The sequence below is a fragment of the Neoarius graeffei genome, chromosome 19, assembly GCF_027579695.1.
Source record: "Neoarius graeffei isolate fNeoGra1 chromosome 19, fNeoGra1.pri, whole genome shotgun sequence".
In the NCBI taxonomy this organism is placed as follows: Eukaryota; Metazoa; Chordata; class Actinopteri; order Siluriformes; family Ariidae; genus Neoarius; species Neoarius graeffei.
This window is the reverse complement of record NC_083587.1, coordinates 47,085,103-47,102,339: the sequence shown is the minus strand read 5'-3', so window position 1 is coordinate 47,102,339 and position 17,237 is coordinate 47,085,103. Positions and strand designations below refer to the sequence as shown.

General features: G+C 35.0%; 2 protein-coding genes across 6 annotated transcripts in view; one reads left to right on the top strand and one right to left on the bottom strand.

Moving 5' to 3' along the window:
* Window positions 1–14,087, bottom strand: part of tmem67 (transmembrane protein 67) — a 110,807-nt gene extending 96,720 nt beyond the window's left edge. For 4 of the 5 annotated variants that reach the window (XM_060900187.1, XM_060900188.1, XM_060900190.1 and 1 more), the window contains exon 1: window positions 13,871–14,087. In XM_060900187.1, coding sequence (XP_060756170.1) covers window positions 13,871–14,069 — 199 coding nt within the window. In that variant the 5' untranslated portion in view covers window positions 14,070–14,087. The remainder of the gene's footprint in view (window positions 1–13,870) is intronic. The other variant, XM_060900189.1, reaches the window with a different exon arrangement.
* Window positions 14,088–14,133: 46 nt separating this feature from the next.
* rbm12ba (RNA binding motif protein 12Ba) lies at window positions 14,134–16,882 on the top strand. Its single transcript, XM_060900928.1, has 2 exons — window positions 14,134–14,287; window positions 15,059–16,882. Exon 2 carries the CDS (start codon window positions 15,065–15,067, stop codon window positions 16,613–16,615), a length of 1,551 nt encoding a protein of 516 aa, XP_060756911.1. The 5' UTR covers window positions 14,134–14,287; window positions 15,059–15,064; the 3' UTR covers window positions 16,616–16,882.
* The last annotated feature ends 355 nt before the right edge of the window (window positions 16,883–17,237 follow it).

Here is a 17,237-nt window from a genome sequence, read left to right as displayed (position 1 = left end):
CAGGCACATGGACATTGAGAGTGGAAACAGTTACTTTGGGACGGGACAGAGACTTCGTCAGTGTAAGCTATAGCACTTTTCTCAAGGTCTCACTATGAACAAGCCTCTATACTAATGCTACCATTCCTAGATATACAAACTATGCTACCTACCATTCCTACTTATATAAACTAATGCTATCATTCCTAGATATACAAACTAATGCTACCGTTCCTACATATATAACCTAATACTACCGTTCCTAGATATATAACCTAACGCTACTGTTCCTAGATATATAAACTAACGCTACCGTTCCTAGATATACAAACAAATGCTACCGTTCATAGATATGGGTCAGTCCATGAAATGGGGTTACCAAAATGTGACATAGAGGGAGTCACTTAAAACAATTTACAACTGAAAACAACTTTTATTTCCATGAAGCATTGACCATATAAGAAAATATAACATAGTTGTTAAGATAACTCCTGCTCTACAATGTATAATAAAATCCATAAATATTTACCCGGTTGCTAATGTAACATGGACACGAACAAGCTTTTAAAAATAAAGGAAAAATATTGATAAAATCGATTTTTTGCTTTTATTTGCTTACTTTAAACATTAACACTGAATAAGAATTCATTAGAAATATTAGTTCAACATCATAAACACTGAAAATATGAAATACTGGTATTTCACAAACTTCATAAAATCTCTAAGATTTGAACAATAACAACAGTCATTAACAGGAAACAGTTTCATCCTATATGGGGTAAATGAGATTATTGAATTCATTACTTTACTTAGTCACACTTATATCTGCACTTCTCTAGAGCACGTGTTGTGGTGTGTGAGATCCCGCGAGAAGTTCTCTCGCGTCAGTTCAGCTGACCTAGATTGAGTAAATAGGTCTCGCAGGTTGTGAACGAACCAGGAAGTGAGTGGACGCCAAGTTAGGATGTGAGAAAAAACATCGATAATTTCTTTTATTGCCGTTTGTTTAAATTTCTTTCTACCTACATCGTTTTATAGTATATTCTTCTTTATATTAAAAACATCAATCATGATTTCAACTCGTTTTATCATTTTTTATAAGCCTGGTTTCTAACGTAACACAGTTGGACATCACAATGTTACGTTCACAACCTATTTTTAGTGGATGAATTCGAAGCTAAATAGTTTATAGAACCTTCTTAACTTTATTATGTGAGTGTAAAACTAAATTGCAAGTACCATGAAACTAATTTTATTGAAATTCTCAGAAAGTAATGAAGGTTTATTTAAGCTCAAAGTCAGCAAATATTCCATGTCACAAAAAACGTGTCATCCGTGTCCAGTCACAGGGGAAGAAAATGTTTCACATTTCTTTATTTCAAAAGAAAACTTCATTTTTTTATTTATTTTATTTCTTCAAACAATATTTATGGATAATCTGCTAAATATTTCTTTAAATCATGGAAATTAAAGATGAAATGATTATGTAAACCCGGACCAATGAAAAGTAACATCATTTCATGGACTGACCCATCTACAAACTAATGCTACCGTTCATAGATATACAAACTAATGCTACCGTTCATAGATATATAACCTATTGCTACCGTTCATAGATATATAACCTATTGCTACCGTTCATAGATATACAACCTAATGCTACCGTTCCTAGATATATAACCTAATGCGACCGTTCCTACATATATAAACTAATGCTACCGTTCCTAGATATACAAATTAATGCTACCGTTCCTAGATATATTAAATAATGCTACCGTTCCTAAATATATATCCTAATGCTTCCGTTCCTAGATATACTAATTAATGCTACCGTTCCTAGATATATAACCTAATGCTACTGTTCCTAGATATACAAACTAATGCTACCGTTCTTAGATATATAACCTAATTGTAGCGGCCAAAGTAGAATTCATATAGACGTGAATTACAATTTATGTTAAAAGGTATAAATAATTTCATTTGAGTGTGTAATTTCATATAAGTAATTTATTTCATGATTAAAATGATGAATAACATGTGGCAAGGTTAGAAGAATTAGAAACATTAGAATTAGAATTCATATATGAAGAATTAGAACTGTCTCACGCTTCTCAAGAATTAGAATTCATTCAGCTATATAAGAACGGTCTCGCGCTTCTCAGGGTAGATCTCGAGAAGCCGTGGAAGCAAACAGTTTTTCTTACCTGACTCTCTGCATCTTAGAACCTTTGTAATTGTTAAACCGAGGATTAAAGTTCAACTTTCAAGACATTTCAAGTGGATTTATTACCAGGCACATGGACATTGAGATTGGAAACAGTTACTTTGGGACGGGACAGAGACTTCGTCAGTGTAAGCTATAGCACTTTTCTCAAGGTCTCACTACGAACAAGCCTCTATACTAATGTTACCATTTCTAGATATACAAACTATGCTACCTACCATTCCTACTTATATAAACTAATGCTATCATTCCTAGATATACAAACTAATGCTACCGTTCCTACATATATAACCTAATACTACCGTTCCTAGATATATAACCTAACGCTACTGTTCCTACATATATAACCTAATACTACCGTTCCTAGATATATAACCTAACGCTACCGTTCCTAGATATATAACCTAACGCTACCGTTCCTAGATATATAAACTAATGCTACCGTTCCTAGATATACAAACTAATGCTACCATTCATAGATATACAAACTAATGCTACCGTTCATAGATATACAAACAAATGCTACCGTTCATAGATATACAAACTAATGCTACCATTCCTAGATATATAACCTAATGCTACCGTTCCAAGATATATAAACTAATGCTGCCTACCATTCCTACTTATATCAACTAATGCTAACGTTCCTAGATATATAAACTAATGCTACCGTTCCTAGATATATAAACTAATGCTAACGTTCCTAGATATATAAACTAATGCTACCGTTCCTAGATATATAAACTAATGCTACCATTCCTAGATATATAAACTAATGCTACCGTTCCTAGATATATAACCTAATGCTACCGTTCCTAGATATATAAACTAATGCTGCCTACCATTCCTACTTATATCAACTAATGCTAACGTTCCTAGATATATAAACTAATGCTACCGTTCCTAGATATATAACCTAATGCTACCATTCCTAGATATATAACCCAATGCTACCGTTCCTAGATATAACCCAATGCTACCGTTCCTAGATATATAACCTAATGCTACCTACCGTTCCTAGATATATAAACGAATGCTACCTACCGTTCCTATATATATAAACTAATGCTACCGTTCCTAGATATATAAACTAATGCTACCGTTCCTAGATATATAAACTAATGCTACCGTTCCTAGATATATAAACTAATGCTGCCTACCATTCCTAGATATATAAACTAATGCTACCGTTCCTAGATATATAAACTAATGCTGCCTACCATTCCTACTTATATCAACTAATGCTAACGTTCCTAGATATATAAACTAATGCTACCATTCCTAGATATATAACCTAATGCTACCATTCCTAGATATATAAACTAATGCTACCGTTCCTAGATATATAAACTAATGCTGCCTACCATTCCTACTTATATCAACTAATGCTAACGTTCCTAGATATATAAACTAATGCTACCGTTCCTAGATATATAAACTAATGCTACCGTTCCTAGATATATAAACTAATGCTGCCTACCATTCCTACTTATATCAACTAATGCTAACGTTCCTAGATATATAAACTAATGCTACCGTTCCTAGATATATAACCTAATGCTACCGTTCCTAGATATATAACCCAATGCTACCGTTCCTAGATATATAACCCAATGCTACCGTTCCTAGATATATAACCTAATGCTACCTACCGTTCCTAGATATATAAACTAATGCTACCTACCGTTCCTATATATATAAACTAATGCTACCGTTCCTAGATATATAAACTAATGCTACCGTTCCTAGATATATAAACTAATGCTACCGTTCCTAGATATATAAACTAATGCTGCCTACCATTCCTAGATATATAAACTAATGCTACCGTTCCTAGATATATAAACTAATGCTGCCTACCATTCCTAGATATATAAACTAATGCTACCGTTCCTAGATATATAAACTAATGCTACCGTTCCTAGATATATAACCTAATGCTACCGTTCCTAGATATATAAACTAATGCTGCCTACCATTCCTACTTATATCAACTAATGCTAACGTTCCTAGATATATAAACTAATGCTACCGTTCCTAGATATATAACCTAATGCTACCGTTCCTAGATATATAACCCAATGCTACCGTTCCTAGATATATAACCTAATGCTACCTACCGTTCCTAGATATATAAACTAATGCTACCTATCGTTCCTATATATATAAACTAATGCTACCGTTCCTAGATATATAAACTAATGCTACCGTTCCTAGATATATAAACTAATGCTACCGTTCCTAGATATATAAACTAATGCTGCCTACCATTCCTAGATATATAAACTAATGCTACCATTCCTAGATATATAAACTAATGCTACCGTTCCTAGATATATAAACTAATGCTACCATTCCTAGATATATAACCTAATGCTACCGTTCCTAGATATATAACCTAATGCTGCCTACCCTTCCTACTTATATCAACTAATGCTACCATTCCTAGATATATAAACTAATGCTACCGTTCCTAGATATATAAACTAATGCTACCTTTCCTAGATATATAACCTAATGCTACCGTTCCTAGATATATAACCTAATGCTACCGTTCCTAGATATATAAACTAATGCTACCTACCATTCCTACTTATATAAACTAATGCTACCGTTCCTAGATATATAACCTAATGCTACCATTCCTAGATATATAAACTAATGCTACCATTCCTAGATATATAAACTAATGCTACCATTCCTAGATATATAAACTAATGCTACCGTTCCTAGATATATAAACTAATGCTACCTTTCCTAGATATATAACCTAATGCTACCGTTCCTAGATATATAACCTAATGCTACCGTTCCTAGATATATAAACTAATGCTACCGTTCCTAGATATATAACCTAATGCTACCTTTCCTAGATATATAACCTAATGCTACCTTTCCTAGATATATAACCTAATGCTACCGTTCCTAGATATATAACCTAATGCTACCGTTCCTAGATATATAAACTAATGCTACCTACCATTCCTACTTATATAAACTAATGCTACCGTTCCTAGATATATAAACTAATGCTACCGTTCCTAGATATATAAACTAATGCTACCTTTCCTAGATATATAACCTAATGCTACCGTTCCTAGATATATAACCTAATGCTACCTTTCCTAGATATATAACCTAATGCTACCGTTCCTAGATATATAACCTAATGCTACCTACCATTCCTACTTATATAAACTAATGCTACCGTTCCTAGATATATAAACTAATGCTACCGTTCCTAGATATATAAACTAATGCTACCTTTCCTAGATATATAACCTAATGCTACCGTTCCTAGATATATAAACTAATGCTACCGTTCCTAGATATATAAACTAATGCTACCATTCCTAGATATATAAACTAATGCTACCTTTCCTAGATATATAACCTAATGCTACCGTTCCTAGATATATAACCTAATGCTACCGTTCCTAGATATATAACCTAATGCTACCGTTCCTAGATATATAAACTAATGCTACCGTTCCTAGATATATAAACTAATGCTACCGTTCCTAGATATATAAACTAATGCTACCGTTCCTAGATATATAAACTAATGCTACCGTTCCTAGATATATAAACTAATGCTGCCTACCATTCCTAGATATATAAACTAATGCTACCGTTCCTAGATATATAAACTAATGCTGCCTACCATTCCTAGATATATAAACTAATGCTACCGTTCCTAGATATATAAACTAATACTACCGTTCCTAGATATATAAACTAATGCTACCGTTCCTAGATATATAAACTAATGCTACCGTTCCTAGATATATAACCTAATGCTACCGTTCCTAGATATATAAACTAATGCTGCCTACCATTCCTACTTATATCAACTAATGCTACCATTCCTAGATATATAAACTAATGCTACCGTTCCTAGATATATAAACTAATGCTACCGTTCCTAGATATATAAACTAATACTACCGTTCCTAGATATATAAACTAATGCTAACGTTCCTAGATATATAAACTAATGCTACCGTTCCTAGATATATAAACTAATGCTACCGTTCCTAGATATATAAACTAATGCTACCGTTCCTAGATATATAAACTAATGCTGCCTACCATTCCTAGATATATAAACTAATGCTACCGTTCCTAGATATATAAACTAATGCTGCCTACCATTCCTAGATATATAAACTAATGCTACCGTTCCTAGATATATAAACTAATACTACCGTTCCTAGATATATAAACTAATGCTACCGTTCCTAGATATATAAACTAATGCTACCGTTCCTAGATATATAACCTAATGCTACCGTTCCTAGATATATAAACTAATGCTGCCTACCATTCCTACTTATATCAACTAATGCTACCGTTCCTAGATATATAAACTAATGCTACCGTTCCTAGATATATAAACTAATGCTACCGTTCCTAGATATATAAACTAATACTACCGTTCCTAGATATATAAACTAATGCTAACGTTCCTAGATATATAAACTAATGCTACCGTTCCTAGATATATAACCTAATGCTACCGTTCCTAGATATATAACCCAATGCTACCGTTCCTAGATATATAACCTAATGCTACCTACCGTTCCCAGATATATAAACTAATGCTACCTACCGTTCCTATATATATAAACTAATGCTACCGTTCCTAGATATATAAACTAATGCTACCGTTCCTAGATATATAAACTAATGCTACCATTCCTAGATATATAACCTAATGCTACCGTTCCTAGATATATAACCTAATGCTGCCTACCCTTCCTACTTATATCAACTAATGCTACCATTCCTAGATATATAAACTAATGCTACCGTTCCTAGATATATAAACTAATGCTACCTTTCCTAGATATATAACCTAATGCTACCGTTCCTAGATATATAACCTAATGCTACCGTTCCTAGATATATAAACTAATGCTACCGTTCCTAGATATATAAACTAATGCTACCGTTCCTAGATATATAAACTAATACTACCGTTCCTAGATATATAAACTAATGCTAACGTTCCTAGATATATAAACTAATGCTACCGTTCCTAGATATATAACCTAATGCTACCGTTCCTAGATATATAAACTAATGCTACCTACCATTCCTACTTATATAAACTAATGCTACCGTTCCTAGATATATAACCTAATGCTACCATTCCTAGATATATAAACTAATGCTACCATTCCTAGATATATAAACTAATGCTACCATTCCTAGATATATAAACTAATGCTACCGTTCCTAGATATATAAACTAATGCTACCTTTCCAAGATATATAACCTAATGCTACCGTTTCTAGATATATAACCTAATGCTACCGTTCCTAGATATATAAACTAATGCTACCGTTCCTAGATATATAACCTAATGCTACCTTTCCTAGATATATAACCTAATGCTACCTTTCCTAGATATATAACCTAATGCTACCGTTCCTAGATATATAACCTAATGCTACCGTTCCTAGATATATAAACTAATGCTACCTACCATTCCTACTTATATAAACTAATGCTACCGTTCCTAGATATATAAACTAATGCTACCTTTCCTAGATATATAACCTAATGCTACCGTTCCTAGATATATAACCTAATGCTACCGTTCCTAGATATATAAACTAATGCTACCGTTCCTAGATATATAAACTAATGCTACCTTTCCTAGATATATAACCTAATGCTACCGTTCCTAGATATATAACCTAATGCTACCGTTCCTAGATATATAACCTAATGCTACCGTTCCTAGATATATAAACTAATGCTACCTACCATTCCTACTTATATAAGCTAATGCTACCGTTCCTAGATATATAAACTAATGCTACCTTTCCTAGATATATAACCTAATGCTACCGTTCCTAGATATATAACCTAATGCTACCGTTCCTAGATATATAAACTAATGCTACCGTTCCTAGATATATAAACTAATGCTACCTACCATTCCTACTTATATAAACTAATGCTACCGTTCCTAGATATATAACCTAATGCTACCATTCCTAGATATATAAACTAATGCTACCATTCCTAGATATATAAACTAATGCTACCATTCCTAGATATATAAACTAATGCTACCGTTCCTAGATATATAAACTAATGCTACCTTTCCTAGATATATAACCTAATGCTACCGTTCCTAGATATATAACCTAATGCTACCGTTCCTAGATATATAACCTAATGCTACCGTTCCTAGATATATAACCTAATGCTACCTACCATTCCTACTTATATAAACTAATGCTACCGTTCCTAGATATATAAACTAATGCTACCGTTCCTAGATATATAAACTAATGCTACCTTTCCTAGATATATAACCTAATGCTACCGTTCCTAGATATATAAACTAATGCTACCGTTCCTAGATATATAAACTAATGCTACCTACCATTCCTACTTATATAAACTAATGCTACCGTTCCTAGATATATAAATTAATACTACCTACCGTTCCTAGATATATAACCTAATGCTACCTTTCCTAGATATATAACCTAATGCTACCTACCATTCCTACTTATATAAACTAATGCTACCGTTCCTAGATATATAACCTAATGCTACCGTTCCTAGATATATAACCTAATGCTACCGTTCCTAGATATATAACCTAATGCTACCGTTCCTAGATATATAAACTAATGCTACCGTTCCTAGATATATAAACTAATACTACCGTTCCTAGATATATAAACTAATGCTAACGTTCCTAGATATATAAACTAATGCTACCGTTCCTAGATATATAACCTAATGCTACCGTTCCTAGATATATAACCCAATGCTACCGTTCCTAGATATATAACCTAATGCTACCTACCGTTCCCAGATATATAAACTAATGCTACCTACCGTTCCTATATATATAAACTAATGCTACCGTTCCTAGATATATAAACTAATGCTACCGTTCCTAGATATATAAACTAATGCTACCATTCCTAGATATATAACCTAATGCTACCGTTCCTAGATATATAACCTAATGCTGCCTACCCTTCCTACTTATATCAACTAATGCTACCATTCCTAGATATATAAACTAATGCTACCGTTCCTAGATATATAAACTAATGCTACCTTTCCTAGATATATAACCTAATGCTACCGTTCCTAGATATATAACCTAATGCTACCGTTCCTAGATATATAAACTAATGCTACCTACCATTCCTACTTATATAAACTAATGCTACCGTTCCTAGATATATAACCTAATGCTACCATTCCTAGATATATAAACTAATGCTACCATTCCTAGATATATAAACTAATGCTACCATTCCTAGATATATAAACTAATGCTACCGTTCCTAGATATATAAACTAATGCTACCTTTCCAAGATATATAACCTAATGCTACCGTTTCTAGATATATAACCTAATGCTACCGTTCCTAGATATATAAACTAATGCTACCGTTCCTAGATATATAACCTAATGCTACCTTTCCTAGATATATAACCTAATGCTACCTTTCCTAGATATATAACCTAATGCTACCGTTCCTAGATATATAACCTAATGCTACCGTTCCTAGATATATAAACTAATGCTACCTACCATTCCTACTTATATAAACTAATGCTACCGTTCCTAGATATATAAACTAATGCTACCTTTCCTAGATATATAACCTAATGCTACCGTTCCTAGATATATAACCTAATGCTACCGTTCCTAGATATATAAACTAATGCTACCGTTCCTAGATATATAAACTAATGCTACCTTTCCTAGATATATAACCTAATGCTACCGTTCCTAGATATATAACCTAATGCTACCGTTCCTAGATATATAACCTAATGCTACCGTTCCTAGATATATAAACTAATGCTACCTACCATTCCTACTTATATAAGCTAATGCTACCGTTCCTAGATATATAAACTAATGCTACCTTTCCTAGATATATAACCTAATGCTACCGTTCCTAGATATATAACCTAATGCTACCGTTCCTAGATATATAAACTAATGCTACCGTTCCTAGATATATAAACTAATGCTACCTACCATTCCTACTTATATAAACTAATGCTACCGTTCCTAGATATATAACCTAATGCTACCATTCCTAGATATATAAACTAATGCTACCATTCCTAGATATATAAACTAATGCTACCATTCCTAGATATATAAACTAATGCTACCGTTCCTAGATATATAAACTAATGCTACCTTTCCTAGATATATAACCTAATGCTACCGTTCCTAGATATATAACCTAATGCTACCGTTCCTAGATATATAACCTAATGCTACCGTTCCTAGATATATAACCTAATGCTACCTACCATTCCTACTTATATAAACTAATGCTACCGTTCCTAGATATATAAACTAATGCTACCGTTCCTAGATATATAAACTAATGCTACCTTTCCTAGATATATAACCTAATGCTACCGTTCCTAGATATATAAACTAATGCTACCGTTCCTAGATATATAAACTAATGCTACCTACCATTCCTACTTATATAAACTAATGCTACCGTTCCTAGATATATAAATTAATACTACCTACCGTTCCTAGATATATAACCTAATGCTACCTTTCCTAGATATATAACCTAATGCTACCTACCATTCCTACTTATATAAACTAATGCTACCGTTCCTAGATATATAACCTAATGCTACCGTTCCTAGATATATAACCTAATGCTACCGTTCCTAGATATATAAACTAATGCTACCTACCATTCCTACTTATATAAACTAATGCTACCGTTCCTAGATATATAACCTAATGCTACCATTCCTAGATATATAAACTAATGCTACCATTCCTAGATATATAAACTAATGCTACCATTCCTAGATATATAAACTAATGCTACCGTTCCTAGATATATAAACTAATGCTACCTTTCCTAGATATATAACCTAATGCTACCGTTCCTAGATATATAACCTAATGCTACCGTTCCTAGATATATAAACTAATGCTACCGTTCCTAGATATATAACCTAATGCTACCTTTCCTAGATATATAACCTAATGCTACCGTTCCTAGATATATAACCTAATGCTACCGTTCCTAGATATATAACCTAATGCTACCGTTCCTAGATATATAAACTAATGCTACCTACCATTCCTACTTATATAAACTAATGCTACCGTTCCTAGATATATAAACTAATGCTACCTTTCCTAGATATATAACCTAATGCTACCGTTCCTAGATATATAACCTAATGCTACCGTTCCTAGATATATAAACTAATGCTACCGTTCCTAGATATATAAACTAATGCTACCTTTCCTAGATATATAACCTAATGCTACCGTTCCTAGATATATAACCTAATGCTACCGTTCCTAGATATATAACCTAATGCTACCGTTCCTAGATATATAAACTAATGCTACCTACCATTCCTACTTATATAAACTAATGCTACCGTTCCTAGATATATAAACTAATGCTACCTTTCCTAGATATATAACCTAATGCTACCGTTCCTAGATATATAAACTAATGCTACCTACCGTTCCTAGATATATAACCTAATGCTACCATTCCTAGATATATAACCTAATGCTACCATTCCTAGATATATAACCTAATGCTACCATTCCTAGATATATAAACTAATGCTACCATTCCTAGATATATAAACTAATGCTACCATTCCTAGATATATAAACTAATGCTACCGTTCCTAGATATATAAACTAATGCTACCTTTCCTAGATATATAACCTAATGCTACCGTTCCTAGATATATAACCTAATGCTACCGTTCCTAGATATATAACCTAATGCTACCGTTCCTAGATATATAACCTAATGCTACCTACCATTCCTACTTATATAAACTAATGCTACCGTTCCTAGATATATAAACTAATGCTACCGTTCCTAGATATATAAACTAATGCTACCTTTCCTAGATATATAACCTAATGCTACCGTTCCTAGATATATAAACTAATGCTACCGTTCCTAGATATATAAACTAATGCTACCTACCATTCCTACTTATATAAACTAATGCTACCGTTCCTAGATATATAAACTAATGCTACCTTTCCTAGATATATAACCTAATGCTACCGTTCCTAGATATATAACCTAATGCTACCGTTCCTAGATATATAAACTAATGCTACCGTTCCTAGATATATAACCTAATGCTACCTTTCCTAGATATATAACCTAATGCTACCTTTCCTAGATATATAACCTAATGCTACCGTTCCTAGATATATAACCTAATGCTACCGTTCCTAGATATATAAACTAATGCTACCTACCATTCCTACTTATATAAACTAATGCTACCGTTCCTAGATATATAAACTAATGCTACCTTTCCTAGATATATAACCTAATGCTACCGTTCCTAGATATATAAACTAATGCTACCGTTCCTAGATATATAAACTAATGCTACCTTTCCTAGATATATAACCTAATGCTACCGTTCCTAGATATATAACCTAATGCTACCGTTCCTAGATATATAAACTAATGCTACCTACCATTCCTACTTATATAAACTAATGCTACCGTTCCTAGATATATAAACTAATGCTACCTTTCCTAGATATATAACCTAATGCTACCGTTCCTAGATATATAACCTAATGCTACCGTTCCTAGATATATAAACTAATGCTACCGTTCCTAGATATATAAACTAATGCTACCTACCGTTCCTAGATATATAACCTAATGCTACCATTCCTAGATATATAAACTAATGCTACCATTCCTAGATATATAAACTAATGCTACCATTCCTAGATATATAAACTAATGCTACCATTCCTAGATATATAAACTAATGCTACCGTTCCTAGATATATAAACTAATGCTACCTTTCCTAGATATATAACCTAATGCTACCGTTCCTAGATATATAACCTAATGCTACCGTTCCTAGATATATAACCTAATGCTACCGTTCCTAGATATATAACCTAATGCGACCTACCATTCCTACTTATATAAACTAATGCTACCGTTCCTAGATATATAAACTAATGCTACCGTTCCTAGATATATAAACTAATGCTACCTTTCCTAGATATATAACCTAATGCTACCGTTCCTAGATATATAAACTAATGCTACCGTTCCTAGATATATAAACTAATGCTACCTACCATTCCTACTTATATAAACTAATGCTACCGTTCCTAGATATATAAACTAATGCTACCGTTCCTAGATATATAACCTAATGCTACCGTTCCTAGATATATAACCTAATGCTACCGTTCCTAGATATATAACCTAATGCTACCTACCATTCCTACTTATATAAACTAATGCTACCGTTCCTAGATATATAACCTAATGCTACCGTTCCTAGATATATAACCTAATGCTACCGTTCCTAGATATATAACCTAATGCTACCGTTCCTAGATATATAAACTAATGCTACCTACCATTCCTACTTATATAAACTAATGCTACCTACCGTTCCTAGCAAAGCAACAAATAGCTCTACTGAGTAACTGAGACTGCATCCCAAATAGCGACCTGTCAGATAAATAGTACACTAACAGGCTCCAGACGCCATGATTTCATCACCTACTTAAGGTACTTCTCCAGAGATTAGGAACTATTCGGGATGAACCTCAGAAAAGAAGTGTAGCATCGCTAGCATCAGGCGTTACCTGATTTACTGCTGACTTGGTTCGGTCCACATTTCACACAAGTCAAGTTTGAAATGTCAAAATAATGTTGGAGCCCACAATCCAACGGTTCTGAGAAAGAAATAGAAAACTGCTGGCAATCAATTGGGTTTAAACTTAATAGGAAAACGAAAAAGTATCTGTAGAACAGCTCTGGTAAGTTTAGCGTCCCTGTCGCCATGGTGCACAAAGCACAAGCGGAAACTGCACGAGGAAGCCCCGCCTCTTCCTGCGTCACCCTTCAAAAGTTGCAGGGGATGACGCGCACGAGCTCAGCGAGCAGCAGCTGGTGTGGTTTATGGTTAATAATGTTTATCCCGCTCGGTTGAGACGCTTTATATGAAATAATTATTACTAAAAGACCATAAATCAGTCTCGTTTTTCACGAAAGCCTGAAAGGTAAGTTGTTTAAAGAGGCAATATGGCTTTTCCCCCCCTTGGTTGGACTACTGCTACTGTTTGAACGCCTGAAGGGAGAAAAAGCGCGGGAATTCTGAGGGCTGAGGCAAATTATTTTATTTTATTTTTTTTTAATTTTGTCCCAGTCTTGATAAAGACTGTGTTTTTGTGACTTCTCTTACACCGGCTGTTCTGGAGATATTTATGTCGAGTTACTTACACTACCGTTCAAAAGTTTGGGGTCACCCAGACAATTTTGTGTTTTCCATGAAAAGTCACACTTTTATTAAGTTGTAAAATGAATCGAAAATCTAGTCAAGACATTTTTCTGGCCATTTTGAGCATTTAATCGACCCCACAAATGTGATGCTCCAGAAACTCAATCTGCTCAAAGGAAGGTCAGTTTTATAGCTTCTCTAAAGAGCTCAACTGTTTTCAGCTGTGCTAACATGATTGTACAAGGGTTTTCTAATCATCCATTAGCCTTCTGAGGCAATGAGCAAACACATTGTACCATTAGAACACTGGAGTGAGAGTTGCTGGAAATGGGCCTCTATACACCTATGGAGATATTGCACCAAAAACCAGACATTTGCAGCTAGAATAGTCATTTACCACATTAGCAATGTATAGAGTGGATTTCTGATTAGTTTAAAGTGATCTTCATTGAAAAGAACAGTGCTTTTCGTTCAAAAATAAGGACATTTCAAAGTGACCCCAAACTTCTGAACGGTAGTGTATAAACACTGTGTTTTGTCTTCTCTTCGCCAGGCAGACATGGCCGTAGTCCTGCGTTTGCAGGGTCTGACTGTTGAAGCAGGCTCTGAAGATATTCGCAAGTTCTTTCATGGCTTACCCATCCCCGAAGGAGGTGTCCATATAACCGGAGGCAAGCTAGGAGAAGCTTTTATCATATTCAATACGGAACGAGCTGGACAGTTGGCCATGCTGCATTCCGGCGATGATCTCAGAGGGTCACCTGTTACCCTTCATAAAAGCAGCATGGCTGAGTTTAAGCACAAACTGGAGTTAAAATTGAGGAAGAGGAAATGTGCCCCAGCAGACCGTGAACCTTTGTCTCAGACAGCAGCCACAAGAAAGCTGTGCACTGCGCTACAGAGTTTGGTGGCTGCCGTCCAAGAACTGCGGTCTAACAGTCAAATGAACCAAGCCCAGTCACCACCTGTTAGTATCGTACCTCAGTTAACGGATAAGGATGCAATCGAAGAGCGTCCAGTAGCGGACAAGACACCACCTGTTAATAATCGGGTAAAGCCAACGAAACAAAATTTGGAGGGGCAACGAGGTGGAGGAAGAGAAGTCAACTCCTGCAAACCAGGGTATCTTCGGATTTACGGCCTTCCGAATACAATCACCAAAAAGGAGGTCTGCCGGTTCCTTGAAGGACTCAAAGTGGTCGACGTGATAACAGATACTTTACAAGGACCAGACGGATGTTGTCTAGTGAAGATGGCTAGTTTTAAAGAGGCTGAGGAGGGCCTGAAGTACAGCCATAGTAGCGAGAAGGACAGCCATGTTGAGGTCAGACTGGCCCATGAAAGAATGTGGGAAAATGCCATGGAGCATCATGAAAATTCCTTATATTCCACGTTCTCAGAGCAGGACAGAGTCCCTCCAGATATGCATTTGCATAGGAATTCTCCGGTTAAGAGACCCTGCTCGTTTTCGGAATCGCCAAAACGGCGCCGCTCTAACTCTCCGTCTTTTGATACCGAGTATTGCGTCATGGTAAAGAACCTTCCTAAAACTATTACCAAGACTGAGTTAAGGAACCTGTTCTCATGTCCTGACGTGCCGAACAGCAAAATCCTGCATCTCCTGGACAAGTGGAAGGAACGAACATCTACTGCCTTTATATTGTTTACACAGGCAGAGGAATATACCTTAGCCATGAACATGAACGGCAGCGTCATCGGCTCACAAATCATTGACGTCTCATCCATTACCAAGGAAAAAATGAAGGACCTCATGTATCAGAACAGATGTGGCGAATCGGAAAGGTCACAGACTTGCAGCGTGCAAGCTCGGCCTGTTCTACCTTGCATCTACGCGCGCAATTTCCCTGCTGCCGTGAGGAAGGCAGAAGTGAAGGACTTTTTCAGGATGTATGACATCAATGAAGAGGACATCACGTTGCTTGAGGATGAAAACGGTGAGAGGATCGGTGAGGCTGTCATTCAGTTTGGATGTGAAGAACGTGCCAGAAAGGCTCGCAGTCTACATGGAGAACGCTTCAGGGAAGATCAAATTCTGCTTACCTGCATTTCAACACAACAAATGAAGAATATCTTGCACAAAACTCGATGAGGATTGTGGAACTCCTTCAGTCATTCTATTTGTTTATATACAGAACAAGCACTTACGACTTACTCAAATTGTTCTAGAGCCATTCAAATAATTGGTGGATGTATAAAATGCACATTGCATGGAGCAGAAATCATGGTACATCTGAAATCTGTAGTGATGACTGGTATTGCTCTAGCATTGTACTGTAAAATTTCATAACTGTTATTGAAAAGACAATCAATATGCCTGTATAATGCTGTTTGCACAATAAACCCAAGTGTCTCATTAGTGCCTGTGCAATTTTTCTGTTCGAGTAATGATTTGTGCATGCGATGGCTGACTGGACACGACAAATCAGGGTGTCTGAGTACTTAGGAACCAGTGAGAGAACCAAGAAGCTCCATCTCCATCCTTTCATCCAGTTAATGCAATATTTCACCAGCAAGAAAATGTATGAATACAAAATCATGTCTGTAATTTAGCATCCGTTGTTTCCTGAACCTGACACCTTGATTAATCCAGGATCTCGCCCAAAATATTTAATATTTGCTTCTTGGGTTGATGCATTTATCCCAAGTGATGTACAGTTGAGACAGGATACAACAGTAGTTATGGATCTTGCTCAAGGATCCAACAGTGGCAG

What these genes read in the sequence shown, in the direction of transcription:
- rbm12ba (XM_060900928.1), top strand. Translation starts at nt 15,065, where the DNA reads ATGGCCGTAGTCCTGCGTTTGCAGGGTCTGACTGTTGAAGCAGGCTCT.